The sequence below is a fragment of the Bipolaris oryzae genome, assembly GCF_000523455.1.
Source record: "Bipolaris oryzae ATCC 44560 unplaced genomic scaffold scaffold_8, whole genome shotgun sequence".
In the NCBI taxonomy this organism is placed as follows: domain Eukaryota; kingdom Fungi; phylum Ascomycota; class Dothideomycetes; order Pleosporales; family Pleosporaceae; genus Bipolaris; species Bipolaris oryzae.
In genome coordinates this window covers 172,365-198,316 of record NW_006911284.1, presented here as the reverse complement: position 1 = coordinate 198,316, position 25,952 = coordinate 172,365, and the positions used below count along the sequence as shown (strand labels likewise).

At 53.0% G+C, this 25,952-nt stretch overlaps 10 protein-coding genes across 10 annotated transcripts; 6 read left to right on the top strand and 4 right to left on the bottom strand.

Annotated features, from left to right (window-relative positions):
* Positions 1–114: 114 nt before the first annotated feature.
* COCMIDRAFT_83014 (uncharacterized protein) lies at positions 115–969 on the bottom strand (the record flags this gene model as incomplete). The annotated part of the gene is made up of 1 exon (XM_007685271.1): positions 115–969. The coding sequence occupies one exon, from the start codon at positions 967–969 to the stop codon at positions 115–117; it is 855 nt and encodes a 284-aa protein (XP_007683461.1).
* A 464-nt stretch (positions 970–1,433) lies between these two features.
* On the top strand, positions 1,434–1,946 carry COCMIDRAFT_82978 (uncharacterized protein; the record flags this gene model as incomplete). Its single annotated transcript, XM_007685270.1, has 1 exon — positions 1,434–1,946. A coding segment is annotated over one exon (513 nt), but the record flags the coding sequence as incomplete, so codon positions are not given.
* A 151-nt stretch (positions 1,947–2,097) lies between these two features.
* COCMIDRAFT_32646 (uncharacterized protein) lies at positions 2,098–2,930 on the bottom strand (the record flags this gene model as incomplete). Its single annotated transcript, XM_007685229.1, has 2 exons — positions 2,098–2,420; positions 2,576–2,930. The coding sequence occupies 2 exons, from the start codon at positions 2,928–2,930 to the stop codon at positions 2,098–2,100; spliced, it is 678 nt and encodes a 225-aa protein (XP_007683419.1).
* A 380-nt stretch (positions 2,931–3,310) lies between these two features.
* COCMIDRAFT_32645 (uncharacterized protein) lies at positions 3,311–5,495 on the bottom strand (the record flags this gene model as incomplete). The annotated part of the gene is made up of 3 exons (XM_007685228.1): positions 3,311–3,988; positions 4,041–5,084; positions 5,133–5,495. The coding sequence occupies 3 exons, from the start codon at positions 5,493–5,495 to the stop codon at positions 3,311–3,313; spliced, it is 2,085 nt and encodes a 694-aa protein (XP_007683418.1).
* A 1,566-nt stretch (positions 5,496–7,061) lies between these two features.
* Positions 7,062–8,844, top strand: COCMIDRAFT_1262 (uncharacterized protein; the record flags this gene model as incomplete). Its single annotated transcript, XM_007685182.1, has 7 exons — positions 7,062–7,097; positions 7,254–7,560; positions 7,620–7,693; positions 7,741–7,825; positions 7,873–8,079; positions 8,130–8,372; positions 8,459–8,844. 7 exons carry the CDS (start codon positions 7,062–7,064, stop codon positions 8,842–8,844), a joined length of 1,338 nt encoding a protein of 445 aa, XP_007683372.1.
* A 917-nt stretch (positions 8,845–9,761) lies between these two features.
* Positions 9,762–11,188, top strand: COCMIDRAFT_1261 (uncharacterized protein; the record flags this gene model as incomplete). Its single annotated transcript, XM_007685181.1, has 3 exons — positions 9,762–9,873; positions 9,931–10,845; positions 10,899–11,188. The coding sequence occupies 3 exons, from the start codon at positions 9,762–9,764 to the stop codon at positions 11,186–11,188; spliced, it is 1,317 nt and encodes a 438-aa protein (XP_007683371.1).
* Positions 11,189–11,651: 463 nt separating this feature from the next.
* COCMIDRAFT_82832 (uncharacterized protein) lies at positions 11,652–12,800 on the top strand (the record flags this gene model as incomplete). Its single annotated transcript, XM_007685269.1, has 4 exons — positions 11,652–11,673; positions 11,726–11,747; positions 11,805–12,300; positions 12,354–12,800. The coding sequence occupies 4 exons, from the start codon at positions 11,652–11,654 to the stop codon at positions 12,798–12,800; spliced, it is 987 nt and encodes a 328-aa protein (XP_007683459.1).
* A 1,812-nt stretch (positions 12,801–14,612) lies between these two features.
* Positions 14,613–17,771, bottom strand: COCMIDRAFT_83110 (uncharacterized protein; the record flags this gene model as incomplete). The annotated part of the gene is made up of 3 exons (XM_007685268.1): positions 14,613–17,497; positions 17,561–17,630; positions 17,703–17,771. The coding sequence occupies 3 exons, from the start codon at positions 17,769–17,771 to the stop codon at positions 14,613–14,615; spliced, it is 3,024 nt and encodes a 1,007-aa protein (XP_007683458.1).
* A 1,368-nt stretch (positions 17,772–19,139) lies between these two features.
* Positions 19,140–22,818, top strand: COCMIDRAFT_32640 (uncharacterized protein; the record flags this gene model as incomplete). Its single annotated transcript, XM_007685227.1, has 5 exons — positions 19,140–19,288; positions 19,579–19,765; positions 19,825–20,098; positions 20,148–22,559; positions 22,610–22,818. The coding sequence occupies 5 exons, from the start codon at positions 19,140–19,142 to the stop codon at positions 22,816–22,818; spliced, it is 3,231 nt and encodes a 1,076-aa protein (XP_007683417.1).
* Positions 22,819–23,535: 717 nt separating this feature from the next.
* COCMIDRAFT_82971 (uncharacterized protein) lies at positions 23,536–25,342 on the top strand (the record flags this gene model as incomplete). The annotated part of the gene is made up of 3 exons (XM_007685267.1): positions 23,536–23,756; positions 23,834–24,635; positions 24,689–25,342. 3 exons carry the CDS (start codon positions 23,536–23,538, stop codon positions 25,340–25,342), a joined length of 1,677 nt encoding a protein of 558 aa, XP_007683457.1.
* Positions 25,343–25,952: the final 610 nt, after the last annotated feature.

Below are 25,952 nucleotides of genomic sequence, written 5' to 3'. Positions count from 1 at the left end.
CCGCGTCAAAATACCAAGGCCCTTTTTAAACATGTTTTCGCCCATTTTCTCTTGGATGAACGCCTGACATGACATCACGAAGCTCTTTCGTCTCCTAAACTTTCAGTCGAGCTTTCAATCCTCATCCTCCACCAACCTGATCACCTCAAACACCTGCTCCCCAAACGCATTCCTAAACGCCGGAATCCTCTTTCTCGTCATCCAAACTGTCAGAACAGGTACCTTCCTCATCTTCACCTCATCTTTCTCCTTCGGCCCCCCTCGCCCATCCACATCCATAGATTCAAACGCCTCTTCTTCCTCTTCACTCTCTACCTCTTCCTCCCCTTTCTTCTTCACCTCTGGAACCCTCGCTTTCCGCTCTATGTCGATGCTTGTAAGCATCGTGTACATAGCCCATGTCTCTACCAGTCCATCCCCAACCTCCTCTTTGCTACTCGGTGCGACGATCCTGCGAACCATGTCTACGATACCAACCAGTTTCGTAGTGCCCTCGCCTTGCGCTGAAACGGCTATGACAACGTCATCTCGCTTCAAAGCGTCGGGCATGTCGATGGTCGATGCGGGATTCCGGTATGCGCCTAGGTATGTTTTGAGGCGATTGATACCGGATTTTACATTTTGATTCTTGGAGAAAACAACGGGGATGATGTTGCGTGTACCTTGTAGTCGTGTCTGAGATTCGAGGAGCTTGAGTAGGTCCGGTGGGAGGCGAGTCCAGGGTTCGTAGAGAGATGGGTGGATTGTATGTGGATAGACTTCTTGCGATTGTTTCTTTGGAGCGGTACTTTGAGTGTTTTTCGAAGCTTTTCGCTTTTTAGCGAGATTGGAGTCGGCTTCCTGGGCCCCGATGATGGGGAGCGTAGGACCTTCGCTTGAGTAGGGTGGTGTGGCTGTGATTGCGGTTGTGTCGTTATCTTTTTCTGATGAGGACGCGAAGATCTCGCTCATGCGGTTTGGTTTGGCCATATCTGCTGCTTTTCGAGTTTTTGGGAAATTCTTGTCTACCTGGTATTAACTTCTGAGGGTTCTGGGGACTCCACAGCAAACGGCGCAGTGACGAAATTTGGGGAAGCAAGACGCGCCAAAATCTCAAAGACGCGCCGGAGATAAGATGCCGCATGCTCTTATCACCGAATGGCGGCACATGCATACATCATCCCATCGAGTTCCCCAAACCAACATTTCATACCTTGGCATTTCTCGAGTCCGTTACAAAGCAAGCTAAAGCCAGTAACTTGCGATTCGTTCAGCACACCATGAATGATGTAGAGTCCAAACTCTGCATCTCCGCAGGCGTCGCCACACAAACTCTTACCCAAAACCACCTTCCGTACGTGCGCCTTCAGACATACCAACGAATTTGAACCCGTGAAATTACATCCAACTAATCCCGGCCTCCGCGCAACAGAAATACTACTTCAGTCCCAAGCCTTCTCAGTCTGCCAACCGAACTCCGCCTACTAATTTACGAACACACCTTCACCCACCAAATCATCCACGTGCACCCCAAAGCCTTCTCTTGCCTAGGAACCCAATCTCCACTACGCCCACATGGTACCCGAACATACCAGTCTGTAATCTCTCTCCTTGTAACCTGCAAAACAACCCGTAAGGAAGCAACTTCAATCTTCAACGCACTCGTCACTTTCGACCTAACACCCTATTATAACTGCATGGCCGCCGCATACGAACTAGGGCCCGATATATGCCGGGGTATCAGAAGTATAGAGGTGGATCCGAGGTTAGCGAAGAGGTTAGCAGTGGGAATGCAGCAGGGCGGTATGAAGGAGACGGGGTATCGGGATTTGCTGCCGGCGTTGCGGCATGTGTATGTGAGGGATAGTAGTGTCGTGTTTGGGGTGTTGGCGGTGAGTCATAATTTGGCTGTTAGGGCGTTGAGGGTATATTTTGGGTGGGAGGGGTTGGAGGTGCATTTTACGTGATGACTCTGTGTAGTCATTCTACTTGATATGCTACGTTGGATTGTAATGTTCTTCGCAAATGCATCTTGGTAGATAGTTGTATACTTGGACATACAACACAAGTCTATTGTCCGAGTAACTTCAAAAAAGAAAATTGAAGTAACGGAACTTCTCAAATCCTCCGATAAATAGCAGCATCAATCCCCTCCGCCGCATTCATAACTTTCTTCGTCCACTCGGTCACAGGTTCAAGCGCTTTCACGGTGTCCCCTAACTCATTGCTCTCATCAAACTCATGAATAGCCAAGAACGACAACTCTGTCTCTTTCTCATCGCCACCCTTCTGCGCAACCAACGAATACCGACACGTCCGCAGCCAACCGGGCTCTCTCGACATCTGCTCATTATGCTCATCGCGGTACCAAGCATCCAGATCCTCAGCACCATCCGGCGCAGGCTGCATGAGCGCTACAAGGAGAGTATGTGCGGGATTATCTTAACGGCGAGGGGGGAGGAAAGTTAGTAATGGTTCCAGTTAACTCATCTCACTTTCTTTTCACCTTCTTCTTCTTCTTCACCCCACCCCACCCCCCATCAACCCCAGTAACAGCGAAAAAGAACTCCGCAAATAAAGAAAAAGAGCAACCTACCCCTCCCCGCCTCCCTCCCCCTCCCCTTCTCAAACACCTGCACCTCCTTAAACCCTCTAACATCCGCCTCCCCTTGCACCACCCTCTCTCCCGCCCAAAACTTAGCCACCTGCTCCACGTTCACGTGCGCAACATTGTTCATTACGCTGACGAGAAGATGTTGTTTGGGGTACGAGGGGTTAGCTGCTTTATAGAAAGTCGAGCGGGATGTGCCGAGAACGTGAGATGTGAAGAGTTGTGGGAGGAGAGCAAATTCGGTATCATCTTTGTTGTTATTGTTATTGTCCGAAGAGGAAGGTGTAGGTTGGATGAAGGATAGGATGAGGCCTGTTGTGGTGGTGGGGGGAGAGGGCATTGTTGGGTATGGAGGATAATAATAGTGATTGTGAGAGGTACGAGTGGGTTCTAGATGTTTACACTTCTTTTATGTGTGAGAGTGGTAGCAAAAACGAGACAAGTAGGATAATTGGATTATTCGAGCATCATATGTTGCTGTAAGTATGTATAGCGAAGCAGGATGCCTTATCCCCAATTTAACCGGATTAGTTTTTCCGAAAAAAAAGGAATAATTATTTGAAGCAATCAGCATGTATACAGAATATCTTTACTGAGATGGAAACAAGAGATGCAAGAGATGGAAACTAGTAGTCTTATTAAGAAGCTCCTCTATGAGTATCTTGTCTAATGGTTTAAAAATACATCTAACATCAAGACAGCTTCGTGACATAACGTCAGCTACAACTTGCTCTTTTCAATACGCTTGAACAAAACATCGCTGTCAGGGTATGGGTCGACAGTAATGTCGTTGAGTGGGTTGAGCTCGCTGGCCCTGTAGAACATATCCTCGTACACCTTTCCGTCTGCACGACCCAGACTGCTGTCAAGGACCCAATCGTCGAAGCCCCATGCGTCGACGAGCCTGACAGCATGTGGTCGGATATCCTTGAGCAAGTTCATGACAGTGTTTGTCCTTGCAAGCATAATTTGGATCTTGCTGCAGGCACCCGAGGCGTAGAACTCGGACCCTTCTTGCTCAAGTGTGTGCAGAGCGAAAAGGCGGAACAACTTCATGAGGACTTCAAGGAGGTTCTTGTCAATCTTGCCTTCCTGCTCAATCTTCTTGAGTGTGGAGAGGTTAGTCTTGACCACCATGTATTGAGCGTGAGCCTTGCTCAGACGGTAGAAGTCAACGAGAAGGTCATTCCAGGGCTTCTTCTGCTCATCACGGTGCTTGCTGGCCTCGAACGCGAGGAAAGAGACGCGCCAAGCGAAGGCAGCGACGAGATCCTCGTCTGAGCCAATGATGTCGAAGGCGCAGCCAATATTGCGGCGAGCGTGGAACTCGGAGAGAATCTGAGTGGTGTCGTTTGTGGGCTTCTCCTTGTTAAGGACGGAGCGGACGGACTTGAGCATCTGTAAAGAATGTCAGTATGATACAGTCTTTATCAAAAAGGATGAAACTTACGTAGCGAGCTACTTGCTGTGTCAACATGTAGTTGTCACCCTCCCAGGTAGTGGTAGGAAGGTAGTCAGAGTACCAAGGTCCGATACCGCTGAAGCTAGAGTAGCCGTGACCACCGCAAGCACGTCGGCAGACCTCGAGACCCTCACAAGCGATGGAACTGCTGAGCGACTTGAGCGCACAAGATGAAGCGTGCAGATCCGCCAGCATATCACTGCCAGACTGAACTTCTTCGGGTCCGGCACCGCGCTTGCTTGGTGCGTTGCTTGCATTGCCCTGTGCAATCTTCTTTTGGTTCTCTTGGTACATATCCATCATCGCCTTTCCGGTGAAATGAAGAGCGAAGGTTGCTGCAAGGAGTGGCAGCAGACGGATCTGAACCATGGTGTAGTTGAGAACGGGAGTCTCAGCCTCACCAGCAGGAGCATCGCGATCCTGGAATTGACGACGTACGGCACAGTAACGAGTTGCAATAGTCACACCACGAGCGAGTACGCTACCGGCTTGCATGACGATCGTCGATCGAACCCAAGTTAGGGTACCGTAGACGAGAGATGGCGCGCCACGGCGACCAAACTTGTTGGTGGTGGGATCCACGTGCGTGTAGCGAGCCAACATGCTGATGTGGGGAACCTTGACCTTGTTAAACAGAAGGAAACCGTTGTCCATGGTATTGTAGCCAAACTTGGGGCCAATGTCTCCAATGTGAATGTTCTCGAGCGGCTCATGTGTTTTCAGATCTCGGATCTGGACACAGAATGGGGTAGGTCCGTAGGACTTTCCATCAATGATGAGTTGAGCCATGACGATGGCGTGGTTGGCTGTCCTTCCCAATGATCCAATCCACCACTTGCTAGCTGTCAGGTGTGGTGAGTGGATGGTAAAAGTCTTGTCGTCTTTGTTCCAGGTAGCTGTTGTTTCAAGCCCACGGACGTTGGAACCGTGGCCAAGCTCAGTCTGAGCATAGCAACCGATGATCTTGTAGTCGTTGGCCTTTGTAAGCCACTTTTCCTGCTGTTCGGGGGTGCCTTGGCCTTCCAATGTTACCTGTATACTGTTAGTGTACAGTCAATTCAATTGGTGAAGGAAACATGCCTTAAACATGGAATCATGGAGACCATATGGACCAGGCTCGCCAACGAGCTCTACAGCCATTCGGAATTCCTCGAGATTCCAGTTGTGCTGCTTCTTCAAGATCCTCAACCTCTTCTCTCTTGCAAGAGCACGCTCGAACTTGTCTATCCTGCCCATGAAGTAGTTTTGTGACTTGTCAAAGACCTTCTCAGATTTGAGAATGTCGAGGATCTTGTACCTCATGGCGATGACTTCTTGAGTGTGCAGAAGGACCTCCAGGTCCTGCACCGGCACGTTTGAGCCGGCGCGTTCTGCTGCGAGCAATTCATGCCCTTGGACGCCCGAAGGCTTGAGCTGCTTGACCCAGTCTGGAGTTTGCTTCATTGTGATGGGTGGCTGATGATTGAGTTCGTGGGGAGGGAAAGTTGTCTGGGGGAGTGAATAAGTATGGGTTACGAGGTGAGCCTCGGCTGCCGATCGGTGCCCAGAATGTCCATGACGCGCTAGCCAAAGTCCCGAGGTTTATCTTCCGCACGAGGCGCGCGTCAGGCCCGATTGCGATCAGATGAAAGCCCGAGAGGTGAACATGACTGGAACCAGAGCCATAGAATGGTTTGTGTCTGCGCTCGTGATAATGCAGATGTTGTAGGTGCGGCTAAGCCCAGAAGCCCAGCCTTGCGTCAGATGAAGACCCTACTGGACCAATGGGGCATCTGGGACGGATTTGGCCCAGGCGATTGGTAGAAGCGAGCTCTTGGAATATCGACCCGAAAATGCAGAGTCGGTACGGGCTCCCCCGAGGCCGGTCGTATATGTATATGCAGTCGTGTGCGGACAGAGTTCGAGGTCGCGACCACATGTGTACGTACAAAGTCAGTACATAGGCGTAGCTGCCTGAACAACGATGATATCCATCAGCAAAGATACAACAACCTTGGGGCTAGCGCGTGTTCCCTTGACCTCTGTCATGGCAACCTGGTGAGACGTCCATGGGTACGACGATGCTGGTCAAGACAGCCGCAGCCCCGCGGCAAGCGAGCACGGCCTTGCCAGAAGGGCGCCCAAAGTGAGTGTAGCAGCGTGCGCGTGTCTCAAGTAGAGGTGAGTAAGTATGGGCAGGGAGCATTTAGTATGGAGTACATGTTAGAGCCACTGGCCCCTCTGCAGGTCTACCCGACGGACTAAGCAACGGACTCCGACGCGGCATGTGGACCCTATGGAAGTTCCGGACTGGCGGTTGACCATGACAAGCAAAAAGCGTTTCCTTTCTCGACGGAGCAAGCCGATAAGGGCGGCCAGGCAGAGCGGCAGGACTGCCGCCCATGTATGTGTGTATGTGTGTGTGCGTGTGTGCGTGTGTGGCACGCGAGCTCCTGCAAGCGGGCGAGGCAAAAGCAAGTGTCTCTGTGCCGGCTGCCTGACGAGCCATTGCGGTGCACAGCCTCGAGGCGGCACACAAGACGACGGACGCGGCCTAGGCCAGCGCGTATTCGCAGGCTGAAGCACGAGGGATCAAATCAGTCGGGCACAACAAGAGAGCTGGTGGGGAACAACGACACAGAGAATGCGCTCCCCGTCGTCATCGCGTTTGGCCTCGAACAAACAGCCACAGCCCCTAGCGTGCACGGCCTTGCTGGCGGCTGTCAGGTAGCGCAGCGTCACTTTCTTTGCCTACAACACCACGCTGCCCTGTTGAATTTCCCTTTCCCCCCTCTGCGAGCTAGAGCACGCAATTCTTCTTCCCTGTCCCTCTGGCCCGGACTCCATTTCTGTTCCACCGCACGGCACTAGGCTTCCTCCTGTCTGGCCTTACGTCTACACATCTCCCGAAATATACCCCCACACACCACCCTCGACACTGCCTGCAATTCTATGCTCCTAGCCACGATCCCGGCGACCCTCAGACTCCTTTTCCTCTTCTCCCACCAGTCCTCCTAGATACCGGACAACATGGGTCAGACACTCTCCGAGCCCGTCGTCGACAAGGTAATTGCCTCCCAATGCTGCCGCCCACCCCCGCCCCCGCACTGTGTCCTTCTTTCAACCCCCCCTTAAAACGCGGCGGCAGTCGCTTTGCATCGCCCGGCCACGGCGCGCATGCTGTGTTGCGTGGCCTCAAATGCTAACACTGCATCTTTCCAGAAATCTGAAAATGGCGAGGGCGAGTCACTCATCTACGGTGTCTCCTCGATGCAGGGCTGGCGCATCAGCATGGAGGACGCACATGCCACCGTATTAGACTTCAATGCCGACGACACCAAGGGCACGCCCACCGACAAGCGACTGGCCTTCTTCGGTGTGTATGACGGACACGGTGGCGACAAGGTGGCGTTGTATGCTGGCGAGCAGCTGCACAAGATTGTCGCAAAGCAAGAAGCATTCAAACAAGGAGACATCAAAAAGGCTCTGCAAGATGGCTTCCTAGCAACAGATCGCGAGATTCTGTGTGGTAAGTCAACTGTCAACGTCATCACCATCCATCACGGGCCACCTGACACTTGCCAACAGACCCCAAGTACGAAGAAGAAGTGTCTGGTTGCACGGCATCAGTCGGCGTCCTGACAAAAGACAAAATCTACGTAGTATGTCAACCCCGCATTCCACCATGTTGCGACGCTCACACAGACAGGCCAATGCAGGTGACTCGCGCACTGTTCTAGGAGTCAAGGGCAGGGCAAAGCCCCTTTCATTCGACCACAAGCCGCAGAACGAGGGTAAGCAAATACGCCAACACAGTGCGATCATTACTGACATTTTCTAGCCGAGAAAGCACGTATTCAAGCCGCAGGTGGCTTTGTCGACTTTGGCCGCGTCAACGGTAATCTTGCTTTGTCTCGCGCAATAGGCGATTTCGAATTCAAGAAGAGCGCCGATCTTCCCCCAGAACAGCAAATAGTCACCGCTTATCCCGACGTCGAGATACACGATATCAACCAGGATGACGAGTTCCTGATTGTGGCTTGTGATGGTAAGAGGACTAGTCTTCATCACCACAAACTTTTACTAAATGGATTTCAGGTATCTGGGACTGCCAGTCTTCTCAAGCCGTTGTCGAGTTTGTTAGGCGCGGAATTGTCGCAAAGCAGGATCTCGCATCCATTTGCGAGAACATGATGGACAACTGCTTGGCCTCGAACAGCGACACTGGAGGTGTTGGCTGCGACAACATGACGATGATTATTGTTGGTCTCCTGCAGGGAAGGACAAAGGAGCAGTGGTACGAGGACATCGCAAAGCGGGTTGCGAATGGAGAGGGTCCATGTGCGCCGCCAGAGTATGGCAAGTCAGAAGATCCAGCCGAATCGCCCAAGGCGGAAGAGTAGTTCAGTTCTAATACAATCGTGTAGCCGAGTTCCGCGGTCCCGGTGTTCACCATCGCATTGACGATTCTCCTGATGATATCGATATGGATCTCGACAGCCGCTTCCGGCCGAACAACGGCAATGGTGGCCGCATCATTCTCCTCGGTGATGGCACAGAAGTCTCTACCGGAGACAATGAGCACGAGATGTTTGACAACGAGGATGAGGACAAGGATCTTGACTCGCAAGTCAACAAATACAACCAGGAGGCCGACAACAAGTCGCGTCAGGACCGCCAGGGCACCCCCGGCCCCCAGCATGAGAGCAAAGTTCAAGTAACCGAGTCACCATCCTCTGTAAAGACTGAACAGTCTGATGCTCCCGAGCCTCAATCAAAAGAGGCTCAAGCCAAGAAGACAAGCGAGAAGTAGCTTGTGCTCACTTGACCTGGCCACAGCACTCACACAGGGCCTTGAAAGGCCGACTTCGATGCATATCAACATGCGGTGCCTCATCTTACGAATCTTTTTGTCTTGCAAGCGATGACGGGTATTGGTTTCTTGCAGGATCAAAGTAGTGGGCCATGGAAACAAGCCTCATGGAACCCATGCGAGTAGTGTTATGGAATGATACCTGGCGGGCTAGAGTCGCCATCTCCTATGCCTAGCTATCTCTTTTCTTCATGATACCTTTGTTCTAATGAAACAGCTTACCATTGATGTGCATGCACTTTTCCCCGCAGAGACTGTGACCAGCTAGCTATGACGTCATAGTGATCCGAATGTGCTCTTGTGTGCATGTGCTCAAGAGCAATGCCGTCAGTATTGTACATGCCTGTTATTTTAGGCTTTCTCGTCCCAATTGGAATTCAGTTCATGGGCCTTAGACCAGTTTTGGATGTGCTCACTCACGCTATCGTCAGTTGCGCATTATCCCATCCAGTGAACATCACCACACGTCATCTGGACGGCATTGCGATTACAACGACGAACCCGATCCAAGACCCCCAGCGCTTTACGAAATTGAGCTACCATTCACACCATCTAAACGTTTTTTAGCCTCGTTTCAATTCTAATGCTTGCAACTCTTGGGAGTGTGGGTTCGTGTGCAGAATGCCGGAGATAATACAGCTGTCCAGGGTCCATGTCCTCGCATCATCACATTTGGTCATGATTTGTGGTGCCGGTGCAAGCGTCACAATTATAGTGTGACTTTGGTAGTGCCGGAAATAACAAGCTATGATTTGAAGTGACTGTCTCTGATCACAAATTCAAAAGAGTTTATATCAATTTTCAGTCTCATATCCTTCCGCATTTCCTAGCACTCCATCTGCTCAGTCTTTCTCACAATGGACCCCGTCAACCCTAACCAGAAGGTCCGAACAACTCCGCAGTGGGCATTGTACCAACGGGAGAACTTTTGGAAATCGAATGAAGGCGAAGTCCCAGTCTTCAATACCGGTATGGTCACCTTTCCTTGCTGACATCTTACTTCGTTCATGCTGAGATATGTAATAGATCCCGGCAAGCTTGAAGAGTTAGCAAAAGAAAAGCTTAGCCAAGGAGGCTGGTTCTACGCCTCCTCCAATGCTGGTCAATCGCGCACCCACACCGCCAATAGGCAAGCTTTCTACCGCCACCGGATCATTCCGCGCATGCTTGTTGACACCAATCAACGTGACACTGCAACCGAGATCTTTGGACACAGAGTTCCTGCACCAATTGGGTTTGCACCTGTCGGGATCAACAAGATCTATAACCCGCAAGGCGAGTTACCTGTAGCGAGATCTGCGGGAGTATTGGGACTTCCCTACTGCCTTTCAACAGCAGGTTCACAAAGTATAGAGGAAGTCGGTCATGCCAATGATCAAGGCGTGAAGAATGGCCGAGGCGATGTCGGAACCGCTGCCGGTGGTTGTGAAAAGGGCCTCAGGTTTTTCCAATTATATATGCCACATGACGATGAGCTCACGCGTTCGCTCCTGCAGCGCGCAGTGGACAGTGGATTTACAGCATGCATCCTTACAGTAGATACATGGCAACTCGGCTGGCGACACGACGATGTTGCAAACTCAAACTATGCTTTCTACCATGGTATAGGCGCGGACCTGGGCTTGACTGACCCAGTTTTCCAAAAGCGATTGGAGGAGAAGGGCATTGATCCCACAACCCAGCCAAACGAGGCCGGTGCACTCTGGATTGACAATGTATGGCATGGACGCGCGCATACATGGGAAAAGGTGGTATGGGCAATGAATCTCTGGAAGGAACTTAGCGGAGGCAAACCATTCTCTTTGAAGGGCATTCAAAGCATCGATGATGCCAAAAAGGCCGTGGAATTAGGCTTCGACGGCATCGTTGTAAGCAACCATGCTGGACGACAGGTTGATGGGGCTGTTGCAAGCTTGGATGCTTTGGAAATGATTGCCGACGGTGTGTCTTCCAAATATCAGATTCTGTCACGTCCTTTGCTAACTCTTCATCAGCTGTTGGTGATAAGATATACATCATGTTTGACTCGGGTGTTCGCTCGGCTTCTGATGTTGTCAAGGCGCTTGCTCTGGGTGCAAAGTTCGTCTTCGTTGGCCGGCTCTGGATTTGGGGTCTTGCCATTATGGGCGAGACGGGTGTCACTCATGTCATGAAGAGCTTGTTGGCAGACTTGGATATCCTAATGAATGTTGGCGGGTTCAAGAACATCGGAGAGATAACAAGAGATGCGCTGGACAGTGAGCCAAAGGGATATCAGCTACTGCCGACGGCTAGTAAGCTGTAGAGCATGGAGTAGGGGATTTGTTTATCAACCGCATGTCTGAGGACGTATATATTTCGCAAGACAAGGACTTTGCGTTTCTTTCCCACAAACACTCGCTCACATTTCTCTAGCGGCTTGGAAAGCTGTAGAAGTAATTACTGTATGCTAGCCAATGGGCCAATGGGAAATAGTACATGGCGCTAGGCCAGGAAAGGCTGACCGCCGTAGGGCTGGGAGATGGTCCAAGCACTCCCGAGCCACTCCAACTCAACTCGCACTCCACTCAATGCGCAGCTTCCCCTCCTGTGACTGTAGACAATACACACAAACAGTATGTTTTGTATCGTCGCGCTTCATTGATTTTGTTATATCTCGGGATTATTCGACAAGAAATCATTGCGACGCTGCCCAAATCTACTTGTGTTGTTCGACATACAGACACGAGCCGGCCAGTCTAGAAATATCTCTGCGTTGACTGCCCATCATGTCAGTCATTCTCTGCACTGGTACGTGGAAGTGCTACGAAGCTCTAAATAACAATACTGACTTCTCTTATAGCTGGTTATGACCACACTATCCGGTCCGCATACACGTTAACTCGCGTTGTTCACAATCTATACTGACAACTCAACGTCAGATTCTGGGAAGCGCTGTCTGGAATCTGCTCCCGTACCATTCCCCACCCAGACTCGCAAGTCAATCGTCTTTGCATATCGCCCGACAAGCGTTACCTCGCCGCTGCCGGCCATCATACTGTAAAACTCTACGACATTAAATCGACGAACCCGAATGCGATCCTTACCTTTGACGGCCATACTTCGAACATCACCGGTGTCGCGTTTCACTGCGAATCCAAGTGGCTAGTCACTTCATCGGAAGATGGCACGGTTAAGATTTGGGATACACGGTCAGGCAATGTCCAGCGCAACTACACACACGGTGTTCCGGTCAACGATGTTGTGATCCATCCTAATCAGGGAGAATTGATCAGTTGCGATCGCGGTGGCAACGTAAGGATCTGGGACCTCGGCGAGAACAAGTGCTCGCATCAGCTCATTCCCGAAGATGATGTTAGTGTCGCAAGCGTGACTGTTGCCAGCGACGGCAGTATGGTTTGTGCTGGAAATAATGCTGTGGGTTTTCAAAGAGCTGAAACTTTAGGAATGGATTCTAACAAGAGCAACAGGGCAATGTCTATGTCTGGCGAATGATTCAACGTAGCGATACTACATCCATCTTGCCTATATGCAAGTTCATCGCACATACAACCTACATCACTCGGGTTCTCCTCTCCCCCGATGTCCGCCATCTAGCCACTTGCTCCGCCGACCACACAGCCCGCATTTGGTCCGTCGACACCTCAGCCCCCCATAATGTCACGCCCAACGACAATCTCCCCTCAGCTAGCGAACGCGACCCAGCAGCCTTCCCGCTCGAGACCACACTACACGGTCACCAGAGGTGGGTCTGGGACTGCGCTTTCTCGGCTGATAGCGCATATTTAGTCACGGCCTGTTCGGACCATTATGCGCGACTGTGGGAACTAGGTAGTCAAAGCATCATTCGGCAATACAACGGACACCATCGTGGAGCCGTCTGCGTGGCCTTGAACGACACTGCTGTTGGTAATTAGGAAACACAACTAATCCACTCGGTAAGTAAGATTAGTGAATGATATGTGCATGAACCCATGTATTTGCATCAGCGTTGGCGTTTTTGGCAGGAAATGATACTCAGTAACGGGGAGGTAATTAGTCAAACATTAGATGGGCATCTATGGCGAAATAAAGGGGGGAGGGTTTCTTAATCATCAAGGTCTGGGGTGTGATTATCAGGTTACATACACACGTGTGTCTGTTTGAGTGACACGCTGTACTTATGGTGATGCGAGGGTACATATTATTGTTGCATAATATACAAATGAAGGCAAATGGAGGCAATGCAACAACAGAAATACCGGTGCAATCAGTACGTAGTGAACGATAACACTGCTTCCCTCTAGTTCGGGCTCCCTTGAACAAACTCTTTGACTTGTCAATCGCATAATGAAATTAATCCCACTTACACCCAACGCCATGATGGCTATGCATGATTTCCCCTTTATAACTCTTCTAATTCATAGAGATGACAAAAAAGAATCATGACGACAGACTACTGGTAATGGTAATAATAATAATATAGTACGCACGACTGAGGTTTCGCTGCCAGAAAATCCCAAGAAAGGAAAAGAAGAGAATAGGGGAAAAAAAGGGGGGGGGGGTGGTAAGTAAAAGGGAAAAGAAAGAAAGAAAGAAAGAAAGAAAGAAAGAGAAAAAAAACATATACCACGCCCAAACAAATGCCCTTTGGACTGAGTTTCCCTCATACCAAAAAAACACACACAAAACAGTAATAACAATAATAACAACGACAATGCTTGAGCATAAGACGTAAAAGATTTCTTTAATCCATAATTCATTTCTCCTTGATGTGTCTCCTGGGGTACCACCTACTATTTACCCACGCACCCACAAACTCACTCCTACTCTTCCTCTTCCCCCCCCCCCCCCATCCCCCACCCTGTCCTAGCTTCTCTCTCTCCCTCCCACCACCATCACCTCTCGTTGCAACGAAAAAAAAAACAAAAACTCACCCTCCTCCCTCCCATGGAATCGTAAAACCAGCATCCGGGGTCCATTACAACAAACGGCTTTATTTCCTGCATCAAAGCCGAGAAAAAATAAAAACCCAAGATGATAAGATCTTACTGGACAGACTTCGGGGATAGAAGAAGAAGAAGAAGAAGAAGAAGAAAGCGGACTGTAGGTTTCGGTGTGGATGCTGTGTGACATGCTCGCTTCTCTCCTAACCGGTGATGGTATTTGTGTTCTGACTCGAGGATAACAAGGGCGTGTCGTCATGTAGGATAGGTAGTAGTAGTAGCAGCAGCAGTACTAACACTGCGATGTGGCAGCAAGGAATGAGAAAACGGCGATGAGAGATTCGGCGAGGAGGATGATGGAGAAGATGATGAAGAAGGAGGAGGAGGAGGAGGGCAAGGTAAAAGTGTAGTTGTTGGTATAGTATCTAACAATGCTCCTGGCACGGAGGCTGGTGGTGGTGGGTCTGGCAAGAATATGGGGTATCGAGGCGGTGCAGTGGTTTCGCTTGTTGCTTGGCTCATCATGGGGATGCATGGCGAGGGGTCGAAGCGTGGCGTAGTGGTAGAAGATAGAGGTGTATGTATAGGTGGAGGCGGTGACGCTCCTGGCATCACGAGAAGATGTGAAGCCGTAGAGTCTCTGTAGGACTCATCTGCATGGATAACGGAACGTCATAGGGTTGCATGCAAGGCCGGGTTGTAGAGCGGCTTTGTGGCAGATGTAGAAACCCAGAGATATCAGCTCTTTGTGTAAGATACCCGAAAAGGTAGGACTAAGAATGAGGATGAAAAGTAGCCGTTTGCCTAGGCGGGACCGCCTTCATCTCTCTTGGCTTCCTCTGGGTTCTCTGGTGCAGCTTCAGCTTCAGCCTCCCCGTTCTGTCCTTCAGCGCCATCGCCCTCAGGAGGGGCGGCGGCAGCGGCGGCGGCAGCAGCAGCTGCAGCGGCCTCAGCTTCCCTAGCCTGCTTCTCTGCCTTTGCTCTTTGACGTGCCGCCTCGCGCTCAAAGTTCTCCTTGCGGGCTCGCTCGTCCTTTGCTTTGCGCAGACGCTCCGTTTCTTCCACGCCACCACTCTTCTTCAGCTTTCCTTCTTCAACAAAATTGCCCAGTTCACGCTTAAACTCGTCGTCATTTCTTGTCGCAAGATCGCGTTGACGCGCCTTTTCAGCTCGCTCGATGGCTTCCAGTCTGCCTTCATGGTTTGGTTGCAGAGCCTTGACCTCGCCTAGGACACCATCACGAGCTTGTCGGGGGTCAATGACCTTGTCTGCCGCAACTGCATTGAGCATGCTGCGACCGCTCGCAGAGCGCATTCCCTTGCCATTTTCCTTCTCGCTCTCCAGGTTCTGTTGTTTGGTCGCCTGTTCAACCAGCTCCAGCGTCTGGGCCGCCTTCTCAAGATCGTCTTGCAAATCGGCCGCGAGCTCTTCTTGCATAGTAAGCATGTCTCGCTCTTCGCAAACAGTCTGCAGTTCTTGCTCCCAAATCTTGGTCCAGAGCGGTTTCTCCTTGGCCAGAACGTCCTGCAACTTCTTGAGCTCTGCAGTGGCCATTGACAGATCTTTGGCTGTAGTCTCAAGTTGACGAGGTAGGGGCCGAACTCCACGCATGACGACGTCCTTTCTGAGATCTTCCACAAGATCTTGGAGATCATCCACCCTGTTGACAATCTTCTCCGAGTCGTCCTGCAAAGCCTTCTTCCCGTTGTTGATGTAGGCGCGACCACTATCGCCGTCAAGCGGAGGTAATGCAACCTTGATAGCAGTAGATTTGACGGCCCCCGCCTTTGTGCGTATTGTCGCCATGCTCGCTTGTATGTCCGAAACAAATGATGAATACGTCTGGCGGACGACGGCTAAATCTCGACGTAGCGCCTGCACTTCGTTGAGTTGGGTGGCCGACGTAACCGTACCTTCAGAAGGCCCACCACTTGGAATGGAGCGTGAAGCCAATAGAGCAGAGTTGCGATTGGAAGAAAGTGGCGCTGCAGATATGCCAGCGAGCTCCTTACTAGTTTGCTGCTGGCGTTCTGCAACGCGCTGTATAGTCGCTTGTTGATCCTCAACAACAGTCTTAATACTCTCCACCAACTTGCTGAGACCACCAAATTTGTCGTCAATATGGTTCTTTACTTCATCAAGCTGCTCCACATTCAGAACAAGGACCGCCCTGTCCTTGATGTCGCGTATATCCTCCAATTCGTATCGTACACCGGAAACTGGGTCCTGAATATGAATCTCGGGTAGGTCGCCATAGCGGTGGGTGTCCCAAGCGAACTTCTCGATAAAAGCCAATTGCAGGCGAGCAGAAGAGAGCTCGGAACCATCAGCAAACACATACTTCTTGATCTTGCTCTTGTACTGAAGGAAAACGGTGAGTTCTTTCCCTTGTTGGGGTGACTGCTCTGGAATGAAATGTGAAGGCTGCGGAGATGGCGTCTTGGTCCTGTAAGAACTGTGGCGGCTAGCCGCTGGCCGAGGACTTCCGTCTTTGGCTGGTGAGCCAGGCGCGATTTCGGCTGGTTCAGACAATGGTCCGTTGAGAGTGGCGCCTAGAGCGAGTTGGTCATTTTCGGGGAATTTTGGCGCGCCAATCTTGTCCTGTGGTGTCTTCTGAATGGGGCTATCTTCTGTCCCAGATTCTTGGGGTGGCGGCAGGCTTGGTGCTTTGCCCTGCGAGCTCTCCTCAGAGATGCGTCTGTCGTTGTGCTGCTCATAAGAAAATTTGGTTTCGACTGCTGGTCGCTGTTGGGCAGGTTGTTGGTTTGATCGCTGCCGACCGTGCAGCGTCGGTGCTCTTGTTCGGACTGCGTTCATAGACTCGCGCACATCCCGACCCCTATTCGGTATGGGCGAGTTCTGAACGGGCGGAAGTGGTATGCCATTTGTACCGAGATGCTTCTGGATCTGATAGGCTGAGAATCTCCGCGAAGCCCTCCGCTCTAGCTCTCCTCCTCTTTGCAATGCAGCCAGCGCATCTTCTTGTTGTGGTGGGGGCGGAGGTGGCGGGAAGTCGACGGGATAGTTGGGTTGTGGTTGCGGGGCGTGTTCTGGTGGCTTGGGCATGGCGTCCTCTGAGGGATAAGGAGCGATGACGGGCGCTTGCTGGGCAGAGTTACTCGACATGGACGAGTCTGTAGAGAGCTGGCTCGCATTCGTAGAGCGATTTGATTTCGGGTTCGAGGGCAGTGAGTCGTACTTGCTGGGCGATGCTCGGCCGCCTCCTGCTACTGAGGACGAGCGTGGGGGGAGGCCGGGGCCACCAAAAGACGGACTTTCGCCTCTTGAAGGCAGTCTTTGGCTTGCTGAACGGGCTTGTTGTGAGTCCTCGACTTCACTAGAACTACCGACGCTGGCCTGTCGGGGACTACCGCCGCCGTTGAGTGAGCCATCTCTTCCAGTACGCTGCCGTAGCCGCTGCTGCTTCTTCTTTAGGCCGTGAAGGAGGTTGATTATGATGTCTCGTATGCGAGGTAGGAAGTTGTCGAGGCTGGCCTGGGACGCTTCCTGGCTCAGGGTCTCTTCCAGTATGCCGCGCAGCAGTTCGGGGACATTTCCCAGGTCGTTTGTGTCAACGCCAATGGCATTGAAGGCACGCGACGCGATGTTGAACTCATAGCCCAGACGGACATAGACGTCGGAGACCTCGCTCTCGGTGGCAGTCCCACGCGACCATAGGGTCAGTGTCTCTGGGTCGTGTCAGCGCATGCGATATGGGATGTGGGTGGGGGCTGAATGCGCCGTAGACTGACCGAGCAGTTGCTTTGTGGCGACGAGCAGATGTGTGACGGACTTCTCGATTTGGGAGAGTTGCTGCTGGGGCTAGGATGCATGACATGTCAGCGGGCGCGGTTGGACTATTGGGCGCGGAATGCCGAGAGGGTCAGTACGTACGTTCTTGGGCGCACGGCGTGACGATGAGGACCCCTGGGACGAGCGCATGGAAGAGGCCTCTTCGGCCATGATGGGGGAGGAGGGGGGGCGCAGGTATGCAGCAGCTGCAGCAGAGTGGATGGCCGAGTGACGAAGCCTGAGGGCACGACACGCTCTCTCGGTAGTGTTGGCAAGCACGTTGGGTGCACCGACGTCTGGCTGCCCGCTCTCCGCCAAGGCCTGAGTGGCTGGGCTGCACGTGGCGCCGGCTCACACCCGCCACATCTCTTTTGCGCCGCGTGGGCTTGCACTTGCTGGGCCTGCTGGGCTCGCTGGGCCGGCTGGACCATTCACGTGCCCATCCCGCCACACCCTGCAGCCCCGGTTTTTCTTCTTCTGCCATTGGAGCATGGCGGGCCATCTGCACAGCCAAATGTTCCTGATAGCAGGGTAGCATGGAGTTTTTGTCGTCGCAGTCGTCGTCGGTCGCCTCTTGACACGGAGCCCGTGCCGCAAGGCAAAAATATAAATAGTATCTTATCTCAAGGCCGAGCAAAAGAACACCACCAGGACAGAGGCACTATCCAAAAACAGTAGTACAGAGCACCGGTAGGGTCCATTGGGTGTGTAGTAGCGCATCCAGCGCATCCATCAGTTGGGCAGCCACTGCAGCACTGCAGACTACTACGGCCTACTACGGGCCTATGTTGGCGCTACTCCCTGGAGCTGCTGGGGTCGTCATTGTGGGCATGCGTCTCTAGCATGGGCGAGCCGTCATGAACAGGTGTTTGCCCCGTATTTGCTCCCAGGAGCGGCATTGTCTGGTGTAGGCACGCAGGAGAGCAGCGCCGGCCCTTTGGAGGCGGTGGGTTCTGGACCACGGCCACGACGGCCACCACCACAACCACAGTATGCTCTTGCCGGCGCGCAGGGCTGCAAGCACCCGACAGAGTTTGTCAATGGCCACAGTAGCCTCGCCAAAACAAGCCGGGGACAGGGCCAGGAAGCGAGGCAACAAAGCTTACGGGCACGCCGTTTGGCTGTGTGTGTGGTTGTGTGGTAGCAACGTTGGCGGTGGCAGCATTTACATTCACGGCTACGGCTGCCCCAGGCGTGGTTAGCTGCCGCATCTGTTTCATAAGTCGATCAGCCTTGGCGCCTCACCGTGGACATCTGTCTCTGCATTCGGGCACAGCCTCCTATACCATCGCGACCTCCGCCGCCGGACCTCCTTCGCATTGCTCGTCCTGCCTCTGTGCCTGCTGCCGCATTGCATTGAGTGCCCTGCGCTAACCTCGACAGCTCCGACAGCCCACACCCAAGTAGAGAGTTGGAGCTGCTTGCCCTGTCCCTCCCTCCCACACCCCCCGCCCGTCGCTCCATTCTCCCACCCACAACCACCGACACCGACGCACGCTACCGCACCACCGCCAACGCCCGCGCTCTCCTCACCCATCCATGTCCACTGCCGCTGCCACGACCAGCACCTCCTCCAATGCTCTGAACGCCGTCTCCACTCCCGGCAGGCAACTGAAAATGAGCACAGCTGGCAAAGCCGCTACCGACGCACAGCGAAAGCCAGGAAGCCCCAGCGAAGGTAGCCAGAGGTAACTAGTCCCTCTCCAACAGCCCCGCCCGCCCTCTCGCTCCCATCGTACGCTGCCCTTCAGCTGCATGTCTGCCCACGCTCCCGTCCGCCGCCCGACACCGCTACCGCACGCCGGGATATCCTCGTGTGACTTGTCGGCGGTCACATGGAGCCACGGTGCGACTGCGCTGTCCACTAGACGGCCCTCGCGCCCTGTCCTCTGTCCAATTGCCTCACCTCGCCCTGCCCTGTTCTCGATACATTTGCCCTTGCCTGCGCCTGGCCCAATGCTGACTTGGCACCTTGTAGGAAGCAGCCGGCCAAAACGGCATGGACCCAGGGTACCAATCCCCTCACCCACCGACCGACGAACCCTTCTCCATCCAACGGCCTCGTAAACTCTCCCAAGCCCACCCCGACACCCTCGTCGGGTGAAACTGCGTCTCCAATGCGGCACCTCAGCGATCGGATGATGTACCTGTTGGCCAACCTCACTGTAAGTGGCGCATGCTGCTCAATTCGAAGCCGACAAACACAGCTGACGGTCATGGCTAGGGTCTTCCGGGCATCATTACGCTCAAGAATGGCGAAAAGTACTCGGGCGTGCTGTCCGGCACTTCATTGGACCCCAGCGAGCTGCGCTATGTCTTCAAGATGGTCAAGAAGTTGATGCCCGCTAGCAATGCCCAGACCAATGGCACAGGCGACGTTTCTGACGACTACGTCGGTGCGGGTGACTACCACGTCATGTCCTTTGACATGAGCGACGTTGCCGATTTCAATGTCAATAACGTGGTGCTTGACAAGTCTAGTGCCAAGGGCCAGAACGGTATGTGTCTTGGTGACCGTCTTCTCTCGCACCAAGCTGACTGTCGCAGGAACATCGGGCTTCCGCACAGACACCGACATTTCAGGCAAGATGGCCTTCCGCGAGCGTGACCTTCAGAAATGGGAGCCGTCCGAGGTCGACCCAAGCCTGACTCTTGAGTCATCGGGACGGACGACTGAATGGGATCAATTCTCCACCAACGAGCGCCTGTTTGGTGTCAAGAGCAACTACGACGAGACTTTCTACACCACCACCATCAACAAGAATGACCCACAGTATGCAGAGAGGGCTGCCCGTGCTGAGAAGATTGCTCGGGAGATTGAAGGCAGTACTGCAACTAACGCGCACGTACGCGAGGAGCGAGGAGGATATTCTGCTGCCGACGACAATGGTGACGAGGAAGACAAGTACAGCGGCGTGCGTCGAGACTTTCCGGCTCTGTCAACGGGCCAACCCAACCGGTATACCCCGCCTGCGCGCCGTGCACCTTCCGCTCAGCCAACAGTGCCCGGCGCTCCGGTCGATCCTGCCATTATTTCCTCGTCTGTCGCACGACCTGGTTCGCAGATCGCACAGCGTGCCGCCAGTCCCGCTGCGCCAGCAGCCCCTGCAACGGAAGCCCCCAAGACCCAGGAAGCCGCCAAAGAAGCATCCAAAGAAAGCACAAAGGAACCCACCAAGGAGGCCCCCAAGGAGACACCCAAGCCCACATCAAAGCCAGCAGATGTGCACAAGGCCATCACGGAGCAACTACAGAAGCCCAGCAGTACCATAAAGTCTACAGTGGCTGCCATTCCCCCTCGCAAGGCCGGACGACCACACGACGCAACAACCAATGTGGAACATGATCTGCTGGATTCTTTCAAGCAATTCTCAGCCGCTGAAAAACTGCGCATCTCTGATCGTCAGAGGGCTTTCGCTCGCGAAAACAAGGCAGTCAAGCTGAATGACTTGAAGAAGTTTGCGCTCAACTTCAAGCTGAGCACACCAGTGCCATCGGATTTGGTTCCCATACTTGCCAAGGATGAGACTAAACAGCAAGCCATTGTCGACAAGGCCAACCGACAAGCGCTTGAGTTGAAGGCCTCGCCGCCTGCGAAGCCCTCGACCAGCACTTCCGACCCCAAACCTGTCCCACGGCCATCTGCTAAGCCTGAGCCTACTCAGGCTTCCCCAAGCACGAATGTTGACCGTCAACAAGCCCAGCGTCCCCGACAAGGACAGCAGCCCTACGCATCAGCTAGCATGCGGGGTTCACACCAAAACATGAACATCCCTCCTCGGAATCCGGGACTACTCAGCGCTCGTCTACAGATGAACCATCAGCAACACAAACAACAGGGTGCAGTGCCCTACAATGGCGTTCCTCAGCCAATTCCACCCCAAGACACTCGGATACCCCCTACTGGTTCTTCACAGCCTTCTAGCGGTGCCCAAACACCTTCCAGCGTATCAAGGTTTAATGTTCGTGCACATGAGTTTAAGCCAAACCCAGCAGCGAACACTTTCCAGCCTGGTGGAAACCCAAGCGCCAGCTCCAGCCCTCGACCAAACTCATCACGGCAAGAAGTTCGCAAGCCGCCTGTCACCAACTTCTTCATTGGCCAAAGGCCAAATGTCAAGTCTCTGGACGGCCCAACAACCTTCAACGCTGTCGGACGTCTGGAAAAGGAGGTACAAGGTAGTGAGAAGCCGCACTCTGATATCGCGCCTCCTTACAAGACTTTCCCCACGTGGGACTTCCCTGCATCCAATTCAAACAAGGGCTTTGAGCAGTTGTTCGAGCATGCTCCTCCAGCAGCGCCGTTATCAGCTCCTCAACACGTAATGACTAGCGGACCTATGCCGCATCAAATCCCTCCTCATCTCCAGGGTGCACAGGGCATGCCACAAGGCCCAACGCCCCAGCACACTCCCCGAGGCCCGCCAGTGCAGCCGCATATTGGCCAGAACCCACACCAGTTCGAGGCGCCCCACATGCAATACTCGCACTCGCAGTCATCAGTCCAGCCTTCACCGCGGCCCATGGCACCTTTCATGTATGGAGCACAGCCCCAGCAAATGCCAGGCTATCCTCAGCCTGTCCAGGTTCCTCAATACGGCATGAGCCCTAATGTTCAGCATGTGCCTATGCGTAACGCGCAAGGCGGACAGTTCATCCAACCCCCTGGCCCAGCAATGGGAGGGCAAATGATGACGAACCAGCCTTCAAATGGGCCTTATATGGGAATGCCAGGTAACCCTCAAATGCAAATGTACTCTCCGGCTCCTGGTCCTGCATACCCACAATATCCCGGCCACATGCCTGGGCCTGGCGCCAATGGGTTCCCAAGTCCGAGACCAGGTGCTCCGATGATGAGCCACCAAGGTTCACAACAAGGCCACCATCAGCAGCCTCACATGATGTACATGCAGCCTGGAGCACCAGCACCTCAAATGTACCAAATGCAGCCAGGTTCTAGTAAGTTAACTGATGGAAAAGTTACGTTGTAAAAACTGACATGCCGGCAGTGGCTCCGATGCGCGGACCTTATCAACAGCCATACCAGGGTGGACATTACGGCTCGCCCCAGCAACATCCTCAGTTCCCCCAACAACATCGTGGTACACCAAGTGCAAGCTACTCCCAACCTATGATGCAGCAGCATTCGACAGGGCCCCAGGTTCCACTGGCGGGCCCCGCTAACCATGGTCCGGAAGCTGTCAACGAAGCCAAATGAAAGTCTCCAAGATGAAGAGCTTCGCATCTTGACTCTAGCGACATTTCCCGAAAGTTGCCGCTTGAGCTCCACGAGATGCTTCCCACACTTGTTTTACTTAATTTTGCTATGCGATTAGCGTGGGTGGGTCGATATTCTCTCTAATGAGTGGCTTGACGCATAGCGACCGGCGTTGACAGGGCATGGAGGGTGCACAAAAGGATTACGGTGTGGGCAATGGCTTTGCTGGCTATGGATGTGCGGGGGTGGGAAACTGCCACAGTTCGCTATCTTGAACGCGACCGCAAAGCACTATGGGAGAGTCGAGAGGGGTGCTTTGGCTTTTCCAACTACGAGGGAGGGAGATGATCGGACAGCGAAGTGTAGGGGGTAAGGAGAGGTGTGATGGCGATGATAGCTAGCAGAGCATGTTTTCTCCGAGACATGGTATCCAATCAGCACATCAATGCAACTAGCTTCCGTGTTAATCCATCAACTTTCCTTTCAAGGAAGTCCATCTGATCTAAATGCTGATATGCAGGTGACAAGGATCAATCAGCAGGTACACGGACCCACACCCTCTAGCGTGGATCCAGGGTCCACACACTTCCGCCGTTGTTCCGACACTACCCCAGACGGACGGCATCTGCTCGCCAGACTTACCGTTCCTTATATTGACTACTTCGTATCGCCCCGTACTGCATGCCGGTTCCTCATGAAGACTTTGAACTGAGCAGCATGACCGACACCGCTGCTGAACCTTTAATCCCCAGTACCCGCCACGAGTTCCCTCCCAACACGCGCAACCCATACACCCGCGACAACGATGACGACACCGAGCCACACGACGACGATGGCGACGACGACGAAGTCGACGAGTCTGCCCTGGTTTCCCCCGGCCTCTTCATCTGGATCCTAACCATTTGTGCCGGCGTCAGCGGTCTGCTATTTGGCTACGAGTACGTCCTTATAAACCTCTCTATACCTTTTTTTTCTTCTATTAAACTCCCAAAGACCAAGTCTAACATCTGTGTAGTACCGGCGTCATATCCTCGACCCTCGTCTCCATCGGCACCGATCTGTCCTCCCGCACGCTCACCACCCTCGATAAAAGCCTCATCACATCGTGTACGTCGTTCTTCGCGCTGCTGGCCTCGCCGCTTACGGGCGTGCTGGCGGATTCGTACGGGCGCCGGACGGTGATTTTCGTGGCAGACGTGCTGTTTGTCCTTGGTGCGCTATGTCAGGCTTGGACGAGTAGTGTGAGCGGGATGATTGTCGGTAGGTCGGTTGTCGGGGCTGCGGTGGGGAGCGCGTCGTTTGTTGTACCGCTGTATATTTCGGAGCTGAGTCCGAGTCCATTTCGGGGCCGGTTGGTGGTTGTGAGTAGTTTGTTTGTGACGGGTGGGCAGGTCGTGGCGTATGTTGTTGGATGGCTTTTTTCGCAGCGGGTGCATGGGTGGAGGTGGATGGTTGGGCTCGGAGCGTTGCCGGCGGCTGTGCAGTTTGTTATGTTGTTCTTTTTGCCAGAGACGCCGAGGTATTTGGTCAAGGCTGGGAGGGCGCAGCAGGCGAGGGCGGTGCTGGGGAGGGTGTATAAGAGTGAGGAGGGTGGAGCTAAGTTGGTGGGTGCTGTGCTGAGGCGTGTGGAGAGGGAGATTGAAGAAGAGGAAGATGCGGCTGGTCTGCGGGGTATGCCTGAGTCTGCGAAGTCTGGCTGGAGAGCAAAAGTAGAAAGAGCGCAAGACAACTTGTCTCAGCTGATTGTCATTGGAGGAAACAGAAGAGCATTGATCATTGCTTGCATGCTCCAAGGCTTCCAACAACTATGCGGTTTCGTAAGTAATCCCCCATATCCCCAAGCTTCTCCACTATACTAACTACATCCAAGAACTCCCTTATGTACTTCTCCGCCACGATTTTCCGCATGGTAGGCTTCTCCTCCCCAACCCTAACCTCGCTCTCCATCGCCCTCACAAACTTCCTCTTCACCCTCGTCGCCTTCCACTTCATCGACCGCATCGGCCGTCGCCGTATCCTCCTCTACTCCGTCGCAATCATGATCCTAGGCCTCATCATCTGCGCTATAGCATTCGTTTACGTCGATCTGCCTGCTGCTGCAGAAGATAAAGTTTTGATCGACGATGCAGCAACGAAGACGTGGCCTCTGATCATCCTTGTATCCATGATTACGTATGTGGCCGGTTACGCAATTGGAATGGGAAATGTGCCATGGCAGCAATCCGAACTTTTTCCTTTATCCGTACGTTCGTTGGGATCGGGCATTTCGACTGCGACCAATTGGGGCTCGAACACCCTAGTTGGTATTACGTTTTTGCCTATGGTGCATTTTTTTAGTCCTGCGGTCACATTTGCGGTGTATGCGGTTGTATGCGGGGCTGCGTGGTGGACGGTCTGGATGATTTATCCTGAGACGGCGGGGTTGGGGCTTGAGGATGTAGGAGGGTTGTTAAGGGAGGGATTTGGGGTGAGAGAGAGTGTGAGGGGGTTTGAGGAACGGAAGAGGGAGCGGTGCTATAGATGATGCGTTTTTGTAACAACCCGATTGCCCACGTGCTCTCCTGCCCAAAATCTATCCCAAAAACAAATCCAAGACCCTCGCATATTTCTCCGGAAACTGACACAAATGCCTATGTCTTGGATTTTTAAAAAATACACGACTCCGCCTTCTTCATCTTCTGCTGCATACGCCAGCTATTCGGCATCGGCATCATAAGATCCGTCTTTCCGTGAGTAACCAGCACCTCCTTGTTCAATTCCTCCATCCGCTGAATAAACGCCCACATCGCTCACAAACGCCGCAATCACAGCAATCGCCGCATTCTGCACCTGTACCCCAAGCAGGGAATATAGGAAAATATCCGTGGAGATCCTGAGATGGGATGACAACGTATCACTCCTGCACAGTGATCACAGGAAGTACTTGGCTTATAAGTAGTACTCTCTTAGCCACGAGATTAATGTCATAACGCGTTGGTGTATGTTGCAACGTCTTGGAGCTACACTGAGAATGTCCTGTATCGACGTAATTGCTCAGGATTATGTAGCTTGGACATTTTAGGCTCCCCTAGGACAAGCATGCTAACTAACGCGCGTCATACTCTGTAATGGTACAAGTTGCTCGGAAGCGGCGA